The 13,953-nt window shown below is 34.2% G+C and overlaps 1 protein-coding gene and 1 pseudogene across 2 annotated transcripts in view; both read right to left on the bottom strand.

Moving 5' to 3' along the window:
- LOC113718858 (L-arabinokinase-like) overlaps positions 1 to 2,624 on the bottom strand; it is a 29,355-nt gene extending 26,731 nt beyond the window's left edge. Inside the window, exons 1-4 of one of the 2 annotated variants that reach the window (XM_027243780.2) lie at positions 2,094 to 2,624; positions 500 to 607; positions 318 to 386; positions 117 to 200 (exon numbers count right to left, since the gene is read on the bottom strand). In XM_027243780.2, the coding sequence (XP_027099581.2) occupies positions 117 to 200; positions 318 to 386; positions 500 to 607; positions 2,094 to 2,183 (351 nt within the window). In that variant the 5' untranslated portion in view covers positions 2,184 to 2,624. Of the gene's footprint in view, positions 1 to 103; positions 201 to 317; positions 387 to 499; positions 608 to 2,093 lie in introns of those variants that run through there. The other variant, XM_072072793.1, reaches the window with a different exon arrangement.
- A 7,887-nt stretch (positions 2,625 to 10,511) lies between these two features.
- On the bottom strand, positions 10,512 to 12,502 carry LOC113718351 (L-type lectin-domain containing receptor kinase IX.1-like; annotated as a pseudogene).
- Between the last annotated feature and the right edge of the window lie 1,451 nt (positions 12,503 to 13,953).

The following is a 13,953-nucleotide window of genomic DNA, read 5'->3' as shown; positions in this document are numbered from 1 at the left end:
CAAAAACTGATCAAAAAATTATGTAAGAGAGATATAAAGATAAAATCAGTAGAGTTTCACATTGCCAATAAACATCTACTTGTAATTTATGAAGAAGAATTACTTGAAGTGTTTACCACTAAGTCTGCCTTTATCGAGTTCAGCCACTCCACCTCCGTTTCCAAGATAGAATCACGAGGCACAACAGCAGTCTCTGAGTACTATACCAATCAACAAATACACATAATTAGGCTCACAAGATACTCTGCCTAGCTAAAACATGAAACAAATAACTGTACAAATCTGACATTATCCTTGCATGTCATAATCTGCCATACCTTTTCCAGTGAAGCTAGCCGATCCACTGTCAAAGCATCTGCCTGAACTGCTCCACAATCTAACAAAACCTGGTAATTGCGGACATTGAATAACATTCAAAGCCATAACACGACCTAACAAGCGAAGTAACAGTTGAACTCCAGCTCAAAAAAGTAACACTTATTTTCTAATTAAGAAGGACCTTGCGGAGAAACAGTCGAGGGGACTGTATTTCAGTGGTAAAAACAAAATCAGGTGCACCAGTGACCACATGAACATCATGCCCTGCATTAATCAGATGCCGCACAACCTATACCAATGTATATAGTGCAAATTAACAAACCATATGTGAATCACAATAAATGAAGTATTTCTCTACAGTTTTATCCCAAAGAAAAGGGGGAAGCAGGGATTTCTATGACAGCGTATCCAGCAAAGTACCATATATTCCGTCGCTTCATGATTGTTCGTCCAGTTGTTACCACCAATTAGACAGGGTCATTCAATTATTTCTTTGTAGCAAGCAGGTATATGTGTATGCGTAGACAATTAACAGATCAACGACCATAAGCAAGTTCTAGTCCATTGAGGATAATAACTCAGTACAGCTATTGACATTAGATTATCAGACAATGTCAACGTGTATGCCCACTCTTTTACCATTCTTTGATTTTTGGCAGGAGGTAAATTTCTGACTTCTGACACTAGGGAGCAGGCATCCAACAACTGAGCTACTAGCCCAATGGCATGTAACTATATTTTCCCCTTCCTCCAAACATTCACAACTGGAAGTGCTCATTGTTCACAATTTGAATTCTCAACTAAAACAGTCAGGAGACATGCATATGTTTGACTGCATTTCACAAAAATTTCTAAGAATCTCCCCCAACCACCAAAATAATTACTCATAGGAAAATTTTCTAAAAATGGCACACTTCAGAATACTATGGTGCAATTTTTGTTTATTTATCCCTCAGAGCATAAGTTCCATGTGTAAATACATTTCATACAAAACATCGTATATTTGATATATGCACAGTACATTTTGACGGTTGATGCCCTTAAAAACAAATAGGTCTCCTCACACAAAAAATAATAAATAAATCAATAAATGTAAACAAATTTTGCCCTCTTTATAGCTAATGCTTTGAAGCACTCCCAAACTTCCATTTCTGAAAGTTGCAATCAGAACCATTTTCACTTTCCAAAAAGTGCTCCAAATACTCTTAAAAAATGCTATCCAAATCTATCCCTCTGTTTTTTCATTTCACTTTGACAACTCTCCCGATATTAGTAACAATTTCACAGTGTTAAACAATCTATTCCGAATTTTTCTTTTTAGGCTTATTATTCAGACTTTCCAGCTTATGAATGTCTCACCATTAAGTGTAAATCCAATTCCAAACCACAGGGCTACCAGCCCCAATGAAACAGAGCTTAAATTTCCCCTTCTTCCCAAAATTCTCAACTAGAAGTTGGTCCAAGAAATCAAAAAAATTCAGACTTTGCAGATTAAATCCTCAGATATATGTCACCAAAAAAAACTTCAAAAACATATCAATAAAATTTTCATTCCCCTACACATTTATCCGAAAGATGCCACAGCACAAGTCATACACAATCAACTCCAAAAACAAAAATCCAAAGGGAGCACCATCAGAAATTTATCTAAATTCAATCCCACACAGTACCAATTTCTTCAAAATCAATACTTCACCACAAAAAAAAATAAAGCAAAAAAAAAAAAAAAACCAATCTTCCACGAGAGTTGGAGGAATTCATACGAGTAGGCTTACCTCAACAACACGAGTGGCATGTCCGAACCCATGACCAGTGACATAGTAAGCAAAAACCAGAGGATGCTTCCTTCCATCTTCAACCCCCATTTTTGCTATAAAAAAAAAATTCCAAATTTTTGCTCAGATTACCAAAAAATGAGTGAACAAATTCGGGAGGGGGTTTAAATAGCAAGAAATTTCAATGGCCTTTGCCACTGCTATAGTGGGCCCCACTCTGTCTCTCTCTTTTCAATCTTGACAGCTTAGAAATGGGATACGAAAGGAAGAAAACATTAAATTGATGAACAAAAATGGTGGGATTTATATGAAAACGTGCCCTTTTTCTGGCAAAATTTGAATTTTGAAGTAGCAAGTAAGCTCAGGAGAGAGTTAATAATTAACGTCGTCATGATTCGTCCGTTACAAAATAAATAAATATAGCACTCTATGTTGACGTCGTCTACGGAAGGTCGTCAAATCGGCCTTATCCAAATTTGGGAAAATGGCTTTCCCAATGATTTTCTCCAGTGGTCCACAGCTGAGTTCCATGTCATATCATATGACCTGGCGATATCAAAAAGGAGGAGCAATTTTTTAATAGAAAGACAAATCCGCCCCTCCTTATTCAAGGAAAAGTATAAGAGTTTTTGGGCCCCACACAACTCCGACCGGATATACCTATGATAAATCCAAATGCCAAAGCAGCCAAACTGCCATCTCTATCATTAATTAATATAAATAAATATAAATGAGGATGCGCTCGGGTTAGGGCGGCGCCCTAGGCTGACCTGTGTATCTACCTTTTATCAGGCTTGTTCTTTGATTAGTCCTATAGAGTTGATCAAGAGGATAAATAGTAGTTGTTGCTGCAAGAACCAAAAATACCTTCACCAATCCATAGTTTCATGATTTTATGTTGTCATAGTTGGGGGTTGTCGGGAGAATGGTTTTGAAATTTTCAGAGCAATTGTTTTGTTTCTTTTCTTTTGAATGGAAGATTCTCAGTGGCGGTGGAATGGATCTCTGGTATTTTTTCACTTTTTTTTCTGGAAAATTTTCAAGATACAATAGTGTGGGAATCAAGAAGACGATAGCGAGAGAGGGGAATGGTGGGTTTGACTTTTAAAATCCAGAAGCCGATAATGAGAGAGGGAAATGGAAACAGTGAGAATGATGGGTCTCACAATTTATGTTTCATACAAATTCGTACAAGTCAAGTTGACTTGTAGTATAAATCAATAGAATTTCAATATAAATGAGGTTTAATTCAATGTAAATCAGGTACAAATTTGGTGTATCTTGATTTGTAGGTCAGGTACAATTAGGTATAAATTGATTATTATTATTATTATTATTTAGCGTGATTTGAGAGCAATTTGGCGTAAGTTGAAAATAGATTGTTAATTTACACCAACTTGTGTGAAATAAAACTTGTGAGGCTATCCTCGAAGGAAAAAAATAAGAAATTGTGAGGCCCCATTTTTAAAATGAATACATTGGTGAAGGCAGTGGTGACTCCGGTGAGGAAACTTTAGTGAAACCCTAGGTTCCTTAAAAAAATAATATAAAAAAAAAGAAGAAACCTAGGTTTATAAGACAGTATCGCCAACCTTAAGGTAATAGGTCCCAGGCATTACATGACACAAGTGATCAGCATAGCCGATGTGCGTACAATTTGGAACAATTACTTTTTACATGAAAGAATTTAGTATAAAATTTTCATAAACAAAAAAATAAACGTTCATCTTGTAAAATTTTTGTGAATGGAATTTTAATTAACTTGGTGCTTATAATGTTTGGATGTGATTATGGGTGAAAATTAGTTACAATTACATTAATTGGAAATATGGTTAACATGAAATCGATTGGTAAGGGTATAATTAAGTGATTGTGAGGGTAAAGTTAGAAATTTAATAAAGACAAAAAAAAGTTTACACCAAACCCAGTGTTGTTTATTTTATACTAGTGTTCAGAACACACACTACAATTAATAAAGAAATTTGTGCCAAAATTTTTTAGAATATTTAAAATTATTTTCGAGAGAATTAGTTTTACATTGTAATAATAAATATGTAGAAAATTCACTAAAATAAAATGTATAAACAAATAATTGTTTAGTAGTAATTCATAATCATAATTGATAGTTGCTAATAAAATTTAAGATTTATTAAATAAATTAAAAAATTAATAAGAAATACATATTAGTTGGAAGAATGATATGTTGGAAGTTAGAAGTGGGTAGCGTTCAATGCTCGTTTAAGAAGAATATAAAGTGATACAAAAAATTTTACACCAAACCCTCCTTCTTCTTTTGTATATAGTATAGATAGTATAGATATTATATATAGGCATGTCAATAGGTTGGCTTTTGTCCAAATCCAACTCAAACCCAATATAATTCGATAGGGTTTGGGTTTAATTTTTCAAATCCATACCCTATTTAAACCCAAATCCTATAAAACAGTCATGGTTTAGGTAGGATCTGATTTTGTATGATCTATATCCAAATTCAAACTCTAAAAACTCTATGTGTATGTACACATCAGTAAATTTATAAAATATTCTAATATTCTATGACCATTAGATCAAATATAGTAAGACTTTTAGATTAAAGGATATGTTCTTAATTTAAGAAAATACCATCTATTCCCACCTGTCATTGTAATTTGTATAAACTTTTTTAGGAAGAAGAGAAAAAGTAAAAACAAACAAATGAAAATGAAGTTTTGAAAATAAATTGAAGTAGTTGATAATAGTTCTTTCTTTGAGTTCATAATATTGTGTTCAACTTCTTGAATATTAACTTTATTATTTCAAAATAAAAATTGGATGATATTTATGTTATTTGTTAACTCTATATATTTTTAAAATATTTTTATTTTAATATGTTCAGAAAAATACCCACAAATGTCCATTGAATATCCAAACCTATGAGAGGCCCAAGTTTGAATATACCTTTTTAGACCCATAAGAGTTTTTGAATGTACATTTTTAGACCCATAAAAGTTTCTGAATGTACTTTTTAAGACCCATAAAAATTCGGGTCAGAGTTTGAATCTAACTATGGGTTTGGATCTAGATCAAAGAGATTTAATCCAAACTCGACTCATTGATGTGCTTACTTGCTACCATAACTCTAAAAGCTCAATGAAAATGGTAGTGATATTTCACTCCTCTAGGTTAAAGTTAGTTACTTTTGAAAGAAAGTTCAAAAAAACAAAACTAGAATTCTAGGTACACATGCCCAACTTTAAAGAGAGAGGTTTTTGAGCGACTTGCATTTACAACTTGCATCAAGTAAATTATTTTTGTTTACCATAGAGTAGCACAACTCTTTCCAAACCAATTTTGAGTTGCTCTAGTATAATATGTTTGCTAATATCCTCATCTATCATTTTGAACATTTGTTTGAACATAATAATTTCCTCTTTAGAGTTTAGGTAGGCTTTCAATAATAGCATACTATCAATAGGTAAGATTGGCAAGCTAGATTATCTAATTAAGATGATAACTTGAAAGCATTGTACATGTCTACCAAGGTATTAGTTGTTCCTAGATTATCCAATTAGGATGATTACTTCAAAGCATTGTACATATCCACCAAAGTATTAGCTCTTCCTAGTTTTGATTAGTTAAAAATATTTGGAGTGACTAGCCAAAATGTGACGGGCCAAAATAGCATAATTATAATCTTAACTAATTTGCAAATAGTAACTCAAGATTAATAAATAAAAGAGACAAATCAAAGTATTGTACATGTCCACCAAAGTGTTATTTGTTTTTACGAACACAGGTATACATATAACAATTAGTTCATCCACAGTCAAATTTTATATTTATAAATTCATAAATACCCCACACATGATTTTTCGCAAATATACGAGTCGAAAGCGAATATAGAGTATTAAGGGTCGATCCCATAAAGAAAATTATCAATTATCGGTGTTTTTCGAACTCCTTTATTATTTAGACTATTACAAGTATAAGAAATTAAATCTACACTATAAAAGTAATAAAAATACAATAGAAAACTCTTAGAAATATGGAATTCCTTACTATTCTTACAAATGACATTACCGGTTAAGAAAATGCTATTATCTTGGCTAGTTATGGCGCAATTTTCTAATGTATGTGAAACTTACTCTCGTAGTGATACTTGTAACTAAATCATACCTACTCTCTCTAAAATTACATGAAACAAGTCACCAAAGCCACATAGGTACACCTCTACTCTCGTGAATGTACTCCCTAGATTTATCACTTCCTTGAACTAGTATTAAATATCAATTCTCATTGTAAACTTAACACCTTAAGATTATAACAATTAATGGCCAGTTAATCATGATTAGAAAAGTAAAAGTGATAAATAACTTGTTCAAAATAATATCACCAAATAACTAAGTAAATATCACAAACAAGATATAGAAAGTTCATCCATAACTCTAGGCATAAACTTTAACTAAACATGAAAATAAGATCCAAACTTGTATTATAGTCAAACATAAACTTAAATATAAAAGAGAAAGTGATAGGAGAGAAATCAACCTTGTCACATAAGCTCTAACTCTCTATCTTTGTTCCTCAATTTTTCATCCAAATCTAACTACAAATACAAGAAGAATAAACTACACTACCTATACTATGCTACCCTAACTCATGAACCAAGAAAATTCTAGTGAAGACTACATTTTTTGTGAGTTCCTCTAACCTTCCAAAGTTGTGAAAGTATCCTCCAAGGGCTGCTATTTATAGAGGAATTCCATGCAAAAGACAAAGTGTCAAATCATGTTAAGATTCCTCTTGAAACCATAAACAAGCTAGATTTGAGTTGTAAAGCTTCTTTGGCAGCTGTCTTGGTTTCTTTCCACCAAAATTCTTGCAACAAATGGGTCAAAAAACTTGTGTGAATATAACACAAGTTGTAGAGCAAGTTGCAGCTGAAATTGGAGAATACGCGACCTCAAAAATGTGACCTTAGGTCGCGTATTGTCTACCCATGTATTGCTTCTGTAGATTTGCACTTTCTGGGTAGAATTCATACTAGCTCTGTTTTTTGTCTAATTTCAATTGATATTTTCTTACTGATGGATGCTGAACTAGCTCTTGTACAAAACATGAAAGTTTTAGCCCTTTAAGATAGTTTTCCAATCCTCAAGAATCTTCCCATTTAGAGCTCTGTGATTCGATAAATGACCAAAATATTCTTGACTAGTCAAAACTCTGTTTCAGCTTTTGACAGCGGAGTTGTACTTTTTTATTTCAAATTTTTTACTAGGAAAATGAGTAAACTGGATCGATATCTTCATACAAAATGTACATCTATCTCTTAGTTTCAAAATGATACAAGAATCACCTCAATCCAATGCTTATAATCAATATATAGCCAAAATACCATAAAGTGTCAAAACTATGAAACTTGCTTCCTTTTATTCTTAATTGCATTTCCTCTTTTGCACTTCATATTTTCTTTTTATTATTTCAAACCATCATCAATCATCCAATTATCTTATCAATTCCCTCTACTTGATATTTGAATCATTAAACCTACAAAAACATGAAATTTTTACCATTAAAATCCATAGAAATGCAATTTTTACCACTTAAACTATAAAATGCATATTTTCACTAGAATCCTAGTTAAGTAGCTACAAAAGTAGTTTAAACATATCAAAACTAACTAATAAAATACACTAAAAATACGTAAAATATACATTTTTCAGTTTTTCATTTTGGTTAGTTAAAATTATTTGGAATGACTGACCAAAATGCATAACTAGAATTGTAATTAATATGCCAATAGTAAGTCAATATTAATAAGTAAAAAAAGACTAATTATTAAGAGATATCCATCAATCTCTTGTTAACAACTTAATGGTGTACTTATCCACTAATTGAATAAGTGTTTTTGAGGGTGTCTTTAAAATATTATACTATAGTATTGTATATGAAAAACTTATCACTGTTAGTGCTGTTAAATAGAATGAACAGCTCGAAAACTCAATTCAGTTCGACTCAATAAGGCTCAATAAGCCACTAGTTGTATCTGGTGTCTTTAATCTCATGCTTTCCCGATGATTTATTGTTGTAATGTAGGCATCATCAGATGAGAGCGAGAATCGAACTATTATTGAAGCAGAATAAGCTCTCTAGGTAGGATGTCAAGGACGTACTTCAGGTATTCACTTTTGAGCTACTTTTGTAGCCAGTTTACTCATTATTTTACCTATTCCAAGATTTACTGCATGGATTTGATATGGTTGATCTGCAAGTTAGAGGGTGTGTTTCTGCATGTGAAGACTTGTACAAACTTGGATGGAACATGACAAGAGCATTGAGACTTGTCAGCTTTTGAAGTACTAGACACTGAGGAAAAAAATTCATAGAGTCCCATGTATAAGCATGAAGTTCATAGACTTGTATGCTGACGAAAAGTTTGGCAGTTATCTTATATTTGGTGCAAGTGTCTGTTATCAATAGAATTAACATCCAGATGGCGTTTGCACCCACTTGCACAATGTGGTATCTTATGTTTGTTGAAATTTTACGTTTGTTGAATAACTTTTCTTCAACAGATGATGTAAATTGTATTTTCTTTGTTCATTTGCTAAAACATTTGTTTGATATGAAATATTATCACGAAATTCTGTTTTTTCTAGTAAATTGTTGAAAATAGACTGTATTGAATACCATAAAGGGGAGGTAACGATGCGGGAAATGCCAAGGAGTGGATGTGTGTAACAGAAGGTTTAAACTTTTAGGCACTATCAGGTGTTAAGGTTCTTGGTTAGTGGCTGGTTTCAGAAACTTTGTTTTTGCATAAAAAGAAATATATTAATATCTTGTTTATGTTTCTCTAGAGTACAAAGCCCAATAATATTGGCAGGCTGCCATAGATTTGCATTAACTGTGTTTGGAAACAGGAATATCACGACAATGTTGGTGACCTGGAAGGTCCTGAAGAGAAAGAAAGGGCACAGTCAAAGATCCAGAAATTCATCTCAGCATTTTGACCATGTCCCAGGTAAATCCTGCTGAAGTATCTGAAGATGTTTCAATTGAAGAATTCTGTCAAGGCTTAGTGGTGGTGATTTTGTATTAGCACTTTGTTCTCCCATCTCGGGTCCTTGGGTGTTCTATGCAGAGTTGTCCTTTGATGTTGTAACTTGGTTGAAGCAAATAGTATTCTACTTGGAGTTATGAAAGTAAAGAAGATAAAAGATGTGATTTTCTTCTCAAATTGATCGGGAGTTTATGAAAGAAAAAAAAATGATTTTGAACACATTGTAATATGAGTTTATTGTTTAACATTTTATGGGTAAAGTTGGCATTTTGAAAAAATCTATGAAGGTTAAGTGGAACTTTACTTCCCTTTTTTTTCCCCCAATTTTTGGAAGAAAAGTTTCTTAGCCAGTCTACCCCTCCATTTTCTTCCACTTTCCATTCTTTCCTTTGCACTTAAAACTCCCAAACAAGTAAATTTTCCCTTCTTTTTTTTTGGGGGTACATTGGAGGGCTTAAAATCCCATTAGCTATTTACCAGCCTGGAGTCACAAATCCCAATCATATCCGCATACAGAAAGCTCATAATCTCTCCAAGGGGTTCTGCAAAATCTTCAGTCCTGGCCACTCCCTTAGACTTCTTTTTTAGCTAATCCATCGGCTGCCCTGTTACCTTTTCTCCATGAATGAACGAGCCTACAGAAAATATCTCCAGGAATCAGGTTTGCATACGGGCTATCTGTATTGTTTTTTCGTCTTTGCTCTTTGAATCTCAATTCCCAAACTATCAAGTATTGAAGTTACAAACAAAGAGAAACATTTTTCAAGCACAGACAAGTTTCCCTTCACTCGGTGGATGGGGCTTCACAAGTTCCATTTCCCACAAGTTTGTCCTTGGATCATCTTTTGAAATGGAATTTATGAGGCCCCCATCCGCATACGGCAGCAAGGAGCGAGGAAGTTTTTGTATACTTTGCAGGAAGGAGAAGCATCCACACATGACAGGAGCCATGTCATAGATAGCTTCACGTCAAGCCATGGTTTAACAAGTCTCAAAGCTTTGATTTCAGACCACACGCCAGCTGATTTTAAGCATCCCTCTTATTTTTGCCCTACGGAAAGAATTAGCCACTCACCACTCGATCAATACTTTTTTTGCAGATCCCACCGATCTATTTGCAATAATTCCTCCTCGACTCCAAAAAATCCACTGTTTAGTGTTGTTTTTGAATATGTGTATAATGTACAATTTAAATGCTCCACCCTTCAATTTGATGAAACTCTTAACTCTGTCGCATACCCAAATCTATGTTAACGTGGTGATACTTAAAAAAAAAAATTTTTTTTCAAAAACTTTGTAAAGTAATAAGGACCAGTTTTCGAATATTCCCGTCAACAAAGTCTGTCCATGTAAATATATTCGAGGACAATGATATGTCAAATTGTAGTAACTACAGTGTCTGATTGTGAATCTAACAATAGCTTAGGAAGTGTTAACAATAGCATTTTGGTTGGAAGCTTAAGAAGTGTTGCCTCAAAATTGAGGACTTGAATTGTTTGTTTTATGGATGGCGCCTAAGACTGCTGTTCGGATGAGCACACCACAGGCCTGATATCAACAAACACTCGACTTGTTTGAGATCAAAATCATTGTTTAACCTCCCATCCACAGCTGATGAAACTTTCCCCGATCCATACAAGTCCCAAACCCATTCCAGGAGTCCTGTTTCAGATTTTTCGTGAGTCGACATTGGATCGGTTGAAGACTTCCTTCCACTACCAATTTCTAAAGCGACCACCCCAAAGCTATATACATCGGACTCCTTGCTAGGCCTGCCAGTGCTTACAAGCTCAGGGGCTAAGTAGCCAAATGTTCCGGCCAAACCTGTCGATCGTGGTCCTAGTTCATGGTCCATAAGTCTAGCCAAGCCAAAATCTCCAAGTTTGGCACTACAACTTGAATCTAGCATTACATTGCTTGATTTGATGTCCCTGTGTATCACATATTGTCCCCACTCTTCATGAAGATACAACAAAGCAGATGCCAACCCGAGTGCTATTTTGTATCTCTGACTCCAACCAAGAACATTGTTCCTGCCAAATAGATGAGTATCTAGGCTTCCATTTGACAAGAATTCATAGACAAGCAAGAACTCACCTTCATCATGGCACCAGCCGATAAGCTGGACAAGATTTCGATGCCTCAAACTACTTATGATCTTCACTATCATGGCACCAGCCGATAAGCTGGATAAGATTTCGATGCCTCAAACTACTTATGATCTTCACTTCAGTTACGTATTGCTTTTTCCCCTGCTTAGAACTCCTTGAGAACTTCTTCACAGCCACTGCAATATTCAAATCAACTAGTTGACCTTTGTAAACCTTTCCAAATCCTCCCTCACCCAACTTTCTCTCGTTGGAGAAATTATTAGTAGCTGAAGCAAGATCTTCGTAAGAAAACTTTTTTGCTCCTGGCCCCCCTTTCTAAATCATCATTGGTAGAAGTTGTCGAGTTGGCAGCCATTTCCAAATTGGCCATAGCAGATTGTTTGTTTCTCCTTAAAGCTTCAATTACTATTAATCCACCCACAATCAAGATTGCTCCAGCTGCTGTTAAGTCTGCAACTAATCCAATTTTCTTTGCTTTACTCCCACATGTCTTTGCTATATCGAGGTTCGAGCTAAACTCCCATGATTCAAGTATATGTCTTTCAACATACGGACCTGTGGCAGCTAAAAATCCAACTGCAGCCCATTGAGGAAGAATCTCCTTCAAATTTATCTGATAAGAAATACTAGAGTCAGGACTTGATCCATAACTCCAGAAAACACTCAGATTTTCCGTAGAAAAATTGTAGATAATCCAAGCATTAGCAGGGTCTCCCCTGCGCAAGCTGGCATTCTAGGACGTGGTTATAGAGGAAGTAATTGAATTATTGTTGATACTAACATGTTCAAAAGGAGGATCCCATTCTGGATTTGCAAACGAATCAAATTCAACCGAAACTATCTGGTTGTCGGAGGAATCACTTGTGCTGGTATTAAACAATCCTAGAAATCCACAGCCCGAGTTTGGTGGGATTTGAAAATCAACAGGAGCAAGAAAGAAAGCAAGCCCCTGGCCATAAGGGGTACGATTTTGAGTGTCAATGATGGAAGGAGAAATGAGTAGTGAAGTCAGCTACTTTCCCTCAGTGTGAATCCCAGATAGGAACAGGCTCTAAATAGATAGATTGACCAACCTGATAAAGATAATCAACATTGTTGAATTCAATTTCTCCAACTGAAGCTATTGCATCTCCTCCATAGAGTATGACGCTTAAATCAGGAGTAAACCGAGTTATCTGAAAAGAAACTGCATTGGCCAAGCAAAGAACCTGGAAGTAGGGAATCAAGAAAGCAAATCTATTGAATTCAGTGGCCATCATGGACTCTACTGGTATGAGCAAAGTGCTAGACTGCTAGCTATATAGTATATACTTCCATGAATGTAATGATGATATTTTGTAAAGTGTATTATTTAGTCAAAGTCTTGGGATTCAAGTTTCAACTATCCAACATTCTGTATCTTCTCAAATGATCTTTTACCTCTGTAAGAACCGGCCAAGAAAGGGAAGCAAACTATAAAGATTGACTCGAATTTCTGATGAATGATGAGTGTTGGCTCATCATTCATCGAAAGTGATGATGTTCTCAAATGTACAATTAGAATAACTATTTCGGCTTTTGTAGTTACTTTTATCTTATCTTTTTAAGATGTCAGCAGAAAACAAAATCGGATCCCATCCCATCAGCACTCTCGCGAGTCAACGCTGTATGTATTCTGATTATGTATTGCCAATCACACACAAAATTACTTGTTCTTCCTCAAAATTCACTCCTTCGGGTGACTCCTCCAGAAGATTATAGTCACCAAATGTATAAAGCTCTGATTTTTGACATAAAGTCCATCGTGTAACAAACTAAAGATAATTAATGTGAATCTTCTAGCATAGCTGTTAGCATCCTAATCAAACAAGCATGATCGAATGTTTCGTAAGAGAGTAGAATAACATATTTAACTAATGTTTTAATATATATATATATATATGACTAATACCAGTAATGTGGAGCATTTTTATTGATCAAACACTAACTGCTCCACTTGCTGTATGGTTGATTTGAGCCTAGATAAAATTTGTTGGTATTAATATAAGAGCATAATATGGTATAGAGATGCAACCTAACAGCATTATTAGTTCCAAGCTCTAATTAATTCTTACCCAAAAAAGAAAAAAATAAAAAATAAAAGTTCCTAAAGGCTAATAGAGTGTCAATCCCATTTTTAATCATTACACTTTGGACTGGACTATGTTGCCTTCCCTAGATGCGTCATAGATGTATCCAAAAATTAGCCGGTTGAAAATTAGATGAGAATAACAAGTTTTTGAGAACGAATTATCTACATGTGATCATACCAGCACTAATATACCAGGATTTTATTAAAATATTTGAATTGAAGTTAATTTTTTTATTTTTTTGAATTGGTGATTCTTTGAAAAATTCTCGAGTTACACCCCATTCTTTGAAGGGATCAAAGAAAGAGTTATCTAAATGAGTTGTTAATTTTAGTGGGAAATATAATCATAGTTGGAATAAAACTGTGATGAGAAAATAGTGTCGACTCTTTTAAGGTCACGACCAAAAGAAAAGAGAAAAAATTTTAAAAATTATTACATGTTTATGAGCACACTTTTCAACAGCACATCTTTCTACAAAAACTCCTTTTAAAAAAAAAAACAATCCAAACAGATTTTAAGAATTCAAGAACCAGACAAAGGGCCTATTTGGCAAATAAGTTTTTGATTGAGTTTGTCTGCTATAAATTTTTTAACAA

Source organism: Coffea arabica, chromosome 11e, assembly GCF_036785885.1.
Source record: "Coffea arabica cultivar ET-39 chromosome 11e, Coffea Arabica ET-39 HiFi, whole genome shotgun sequence".
Taxonomy (NCBI): Eukaryota; Viridiplantae; Streptophyta; class Magnoliopsida; order Gentianales; family Rubiaceae; genus Coffea; species Coffea arabica.
Note: the sequence above shows the minus strand (reverse complement) of the source record. Positions and strands in the feature narration are given on the sequence as shown.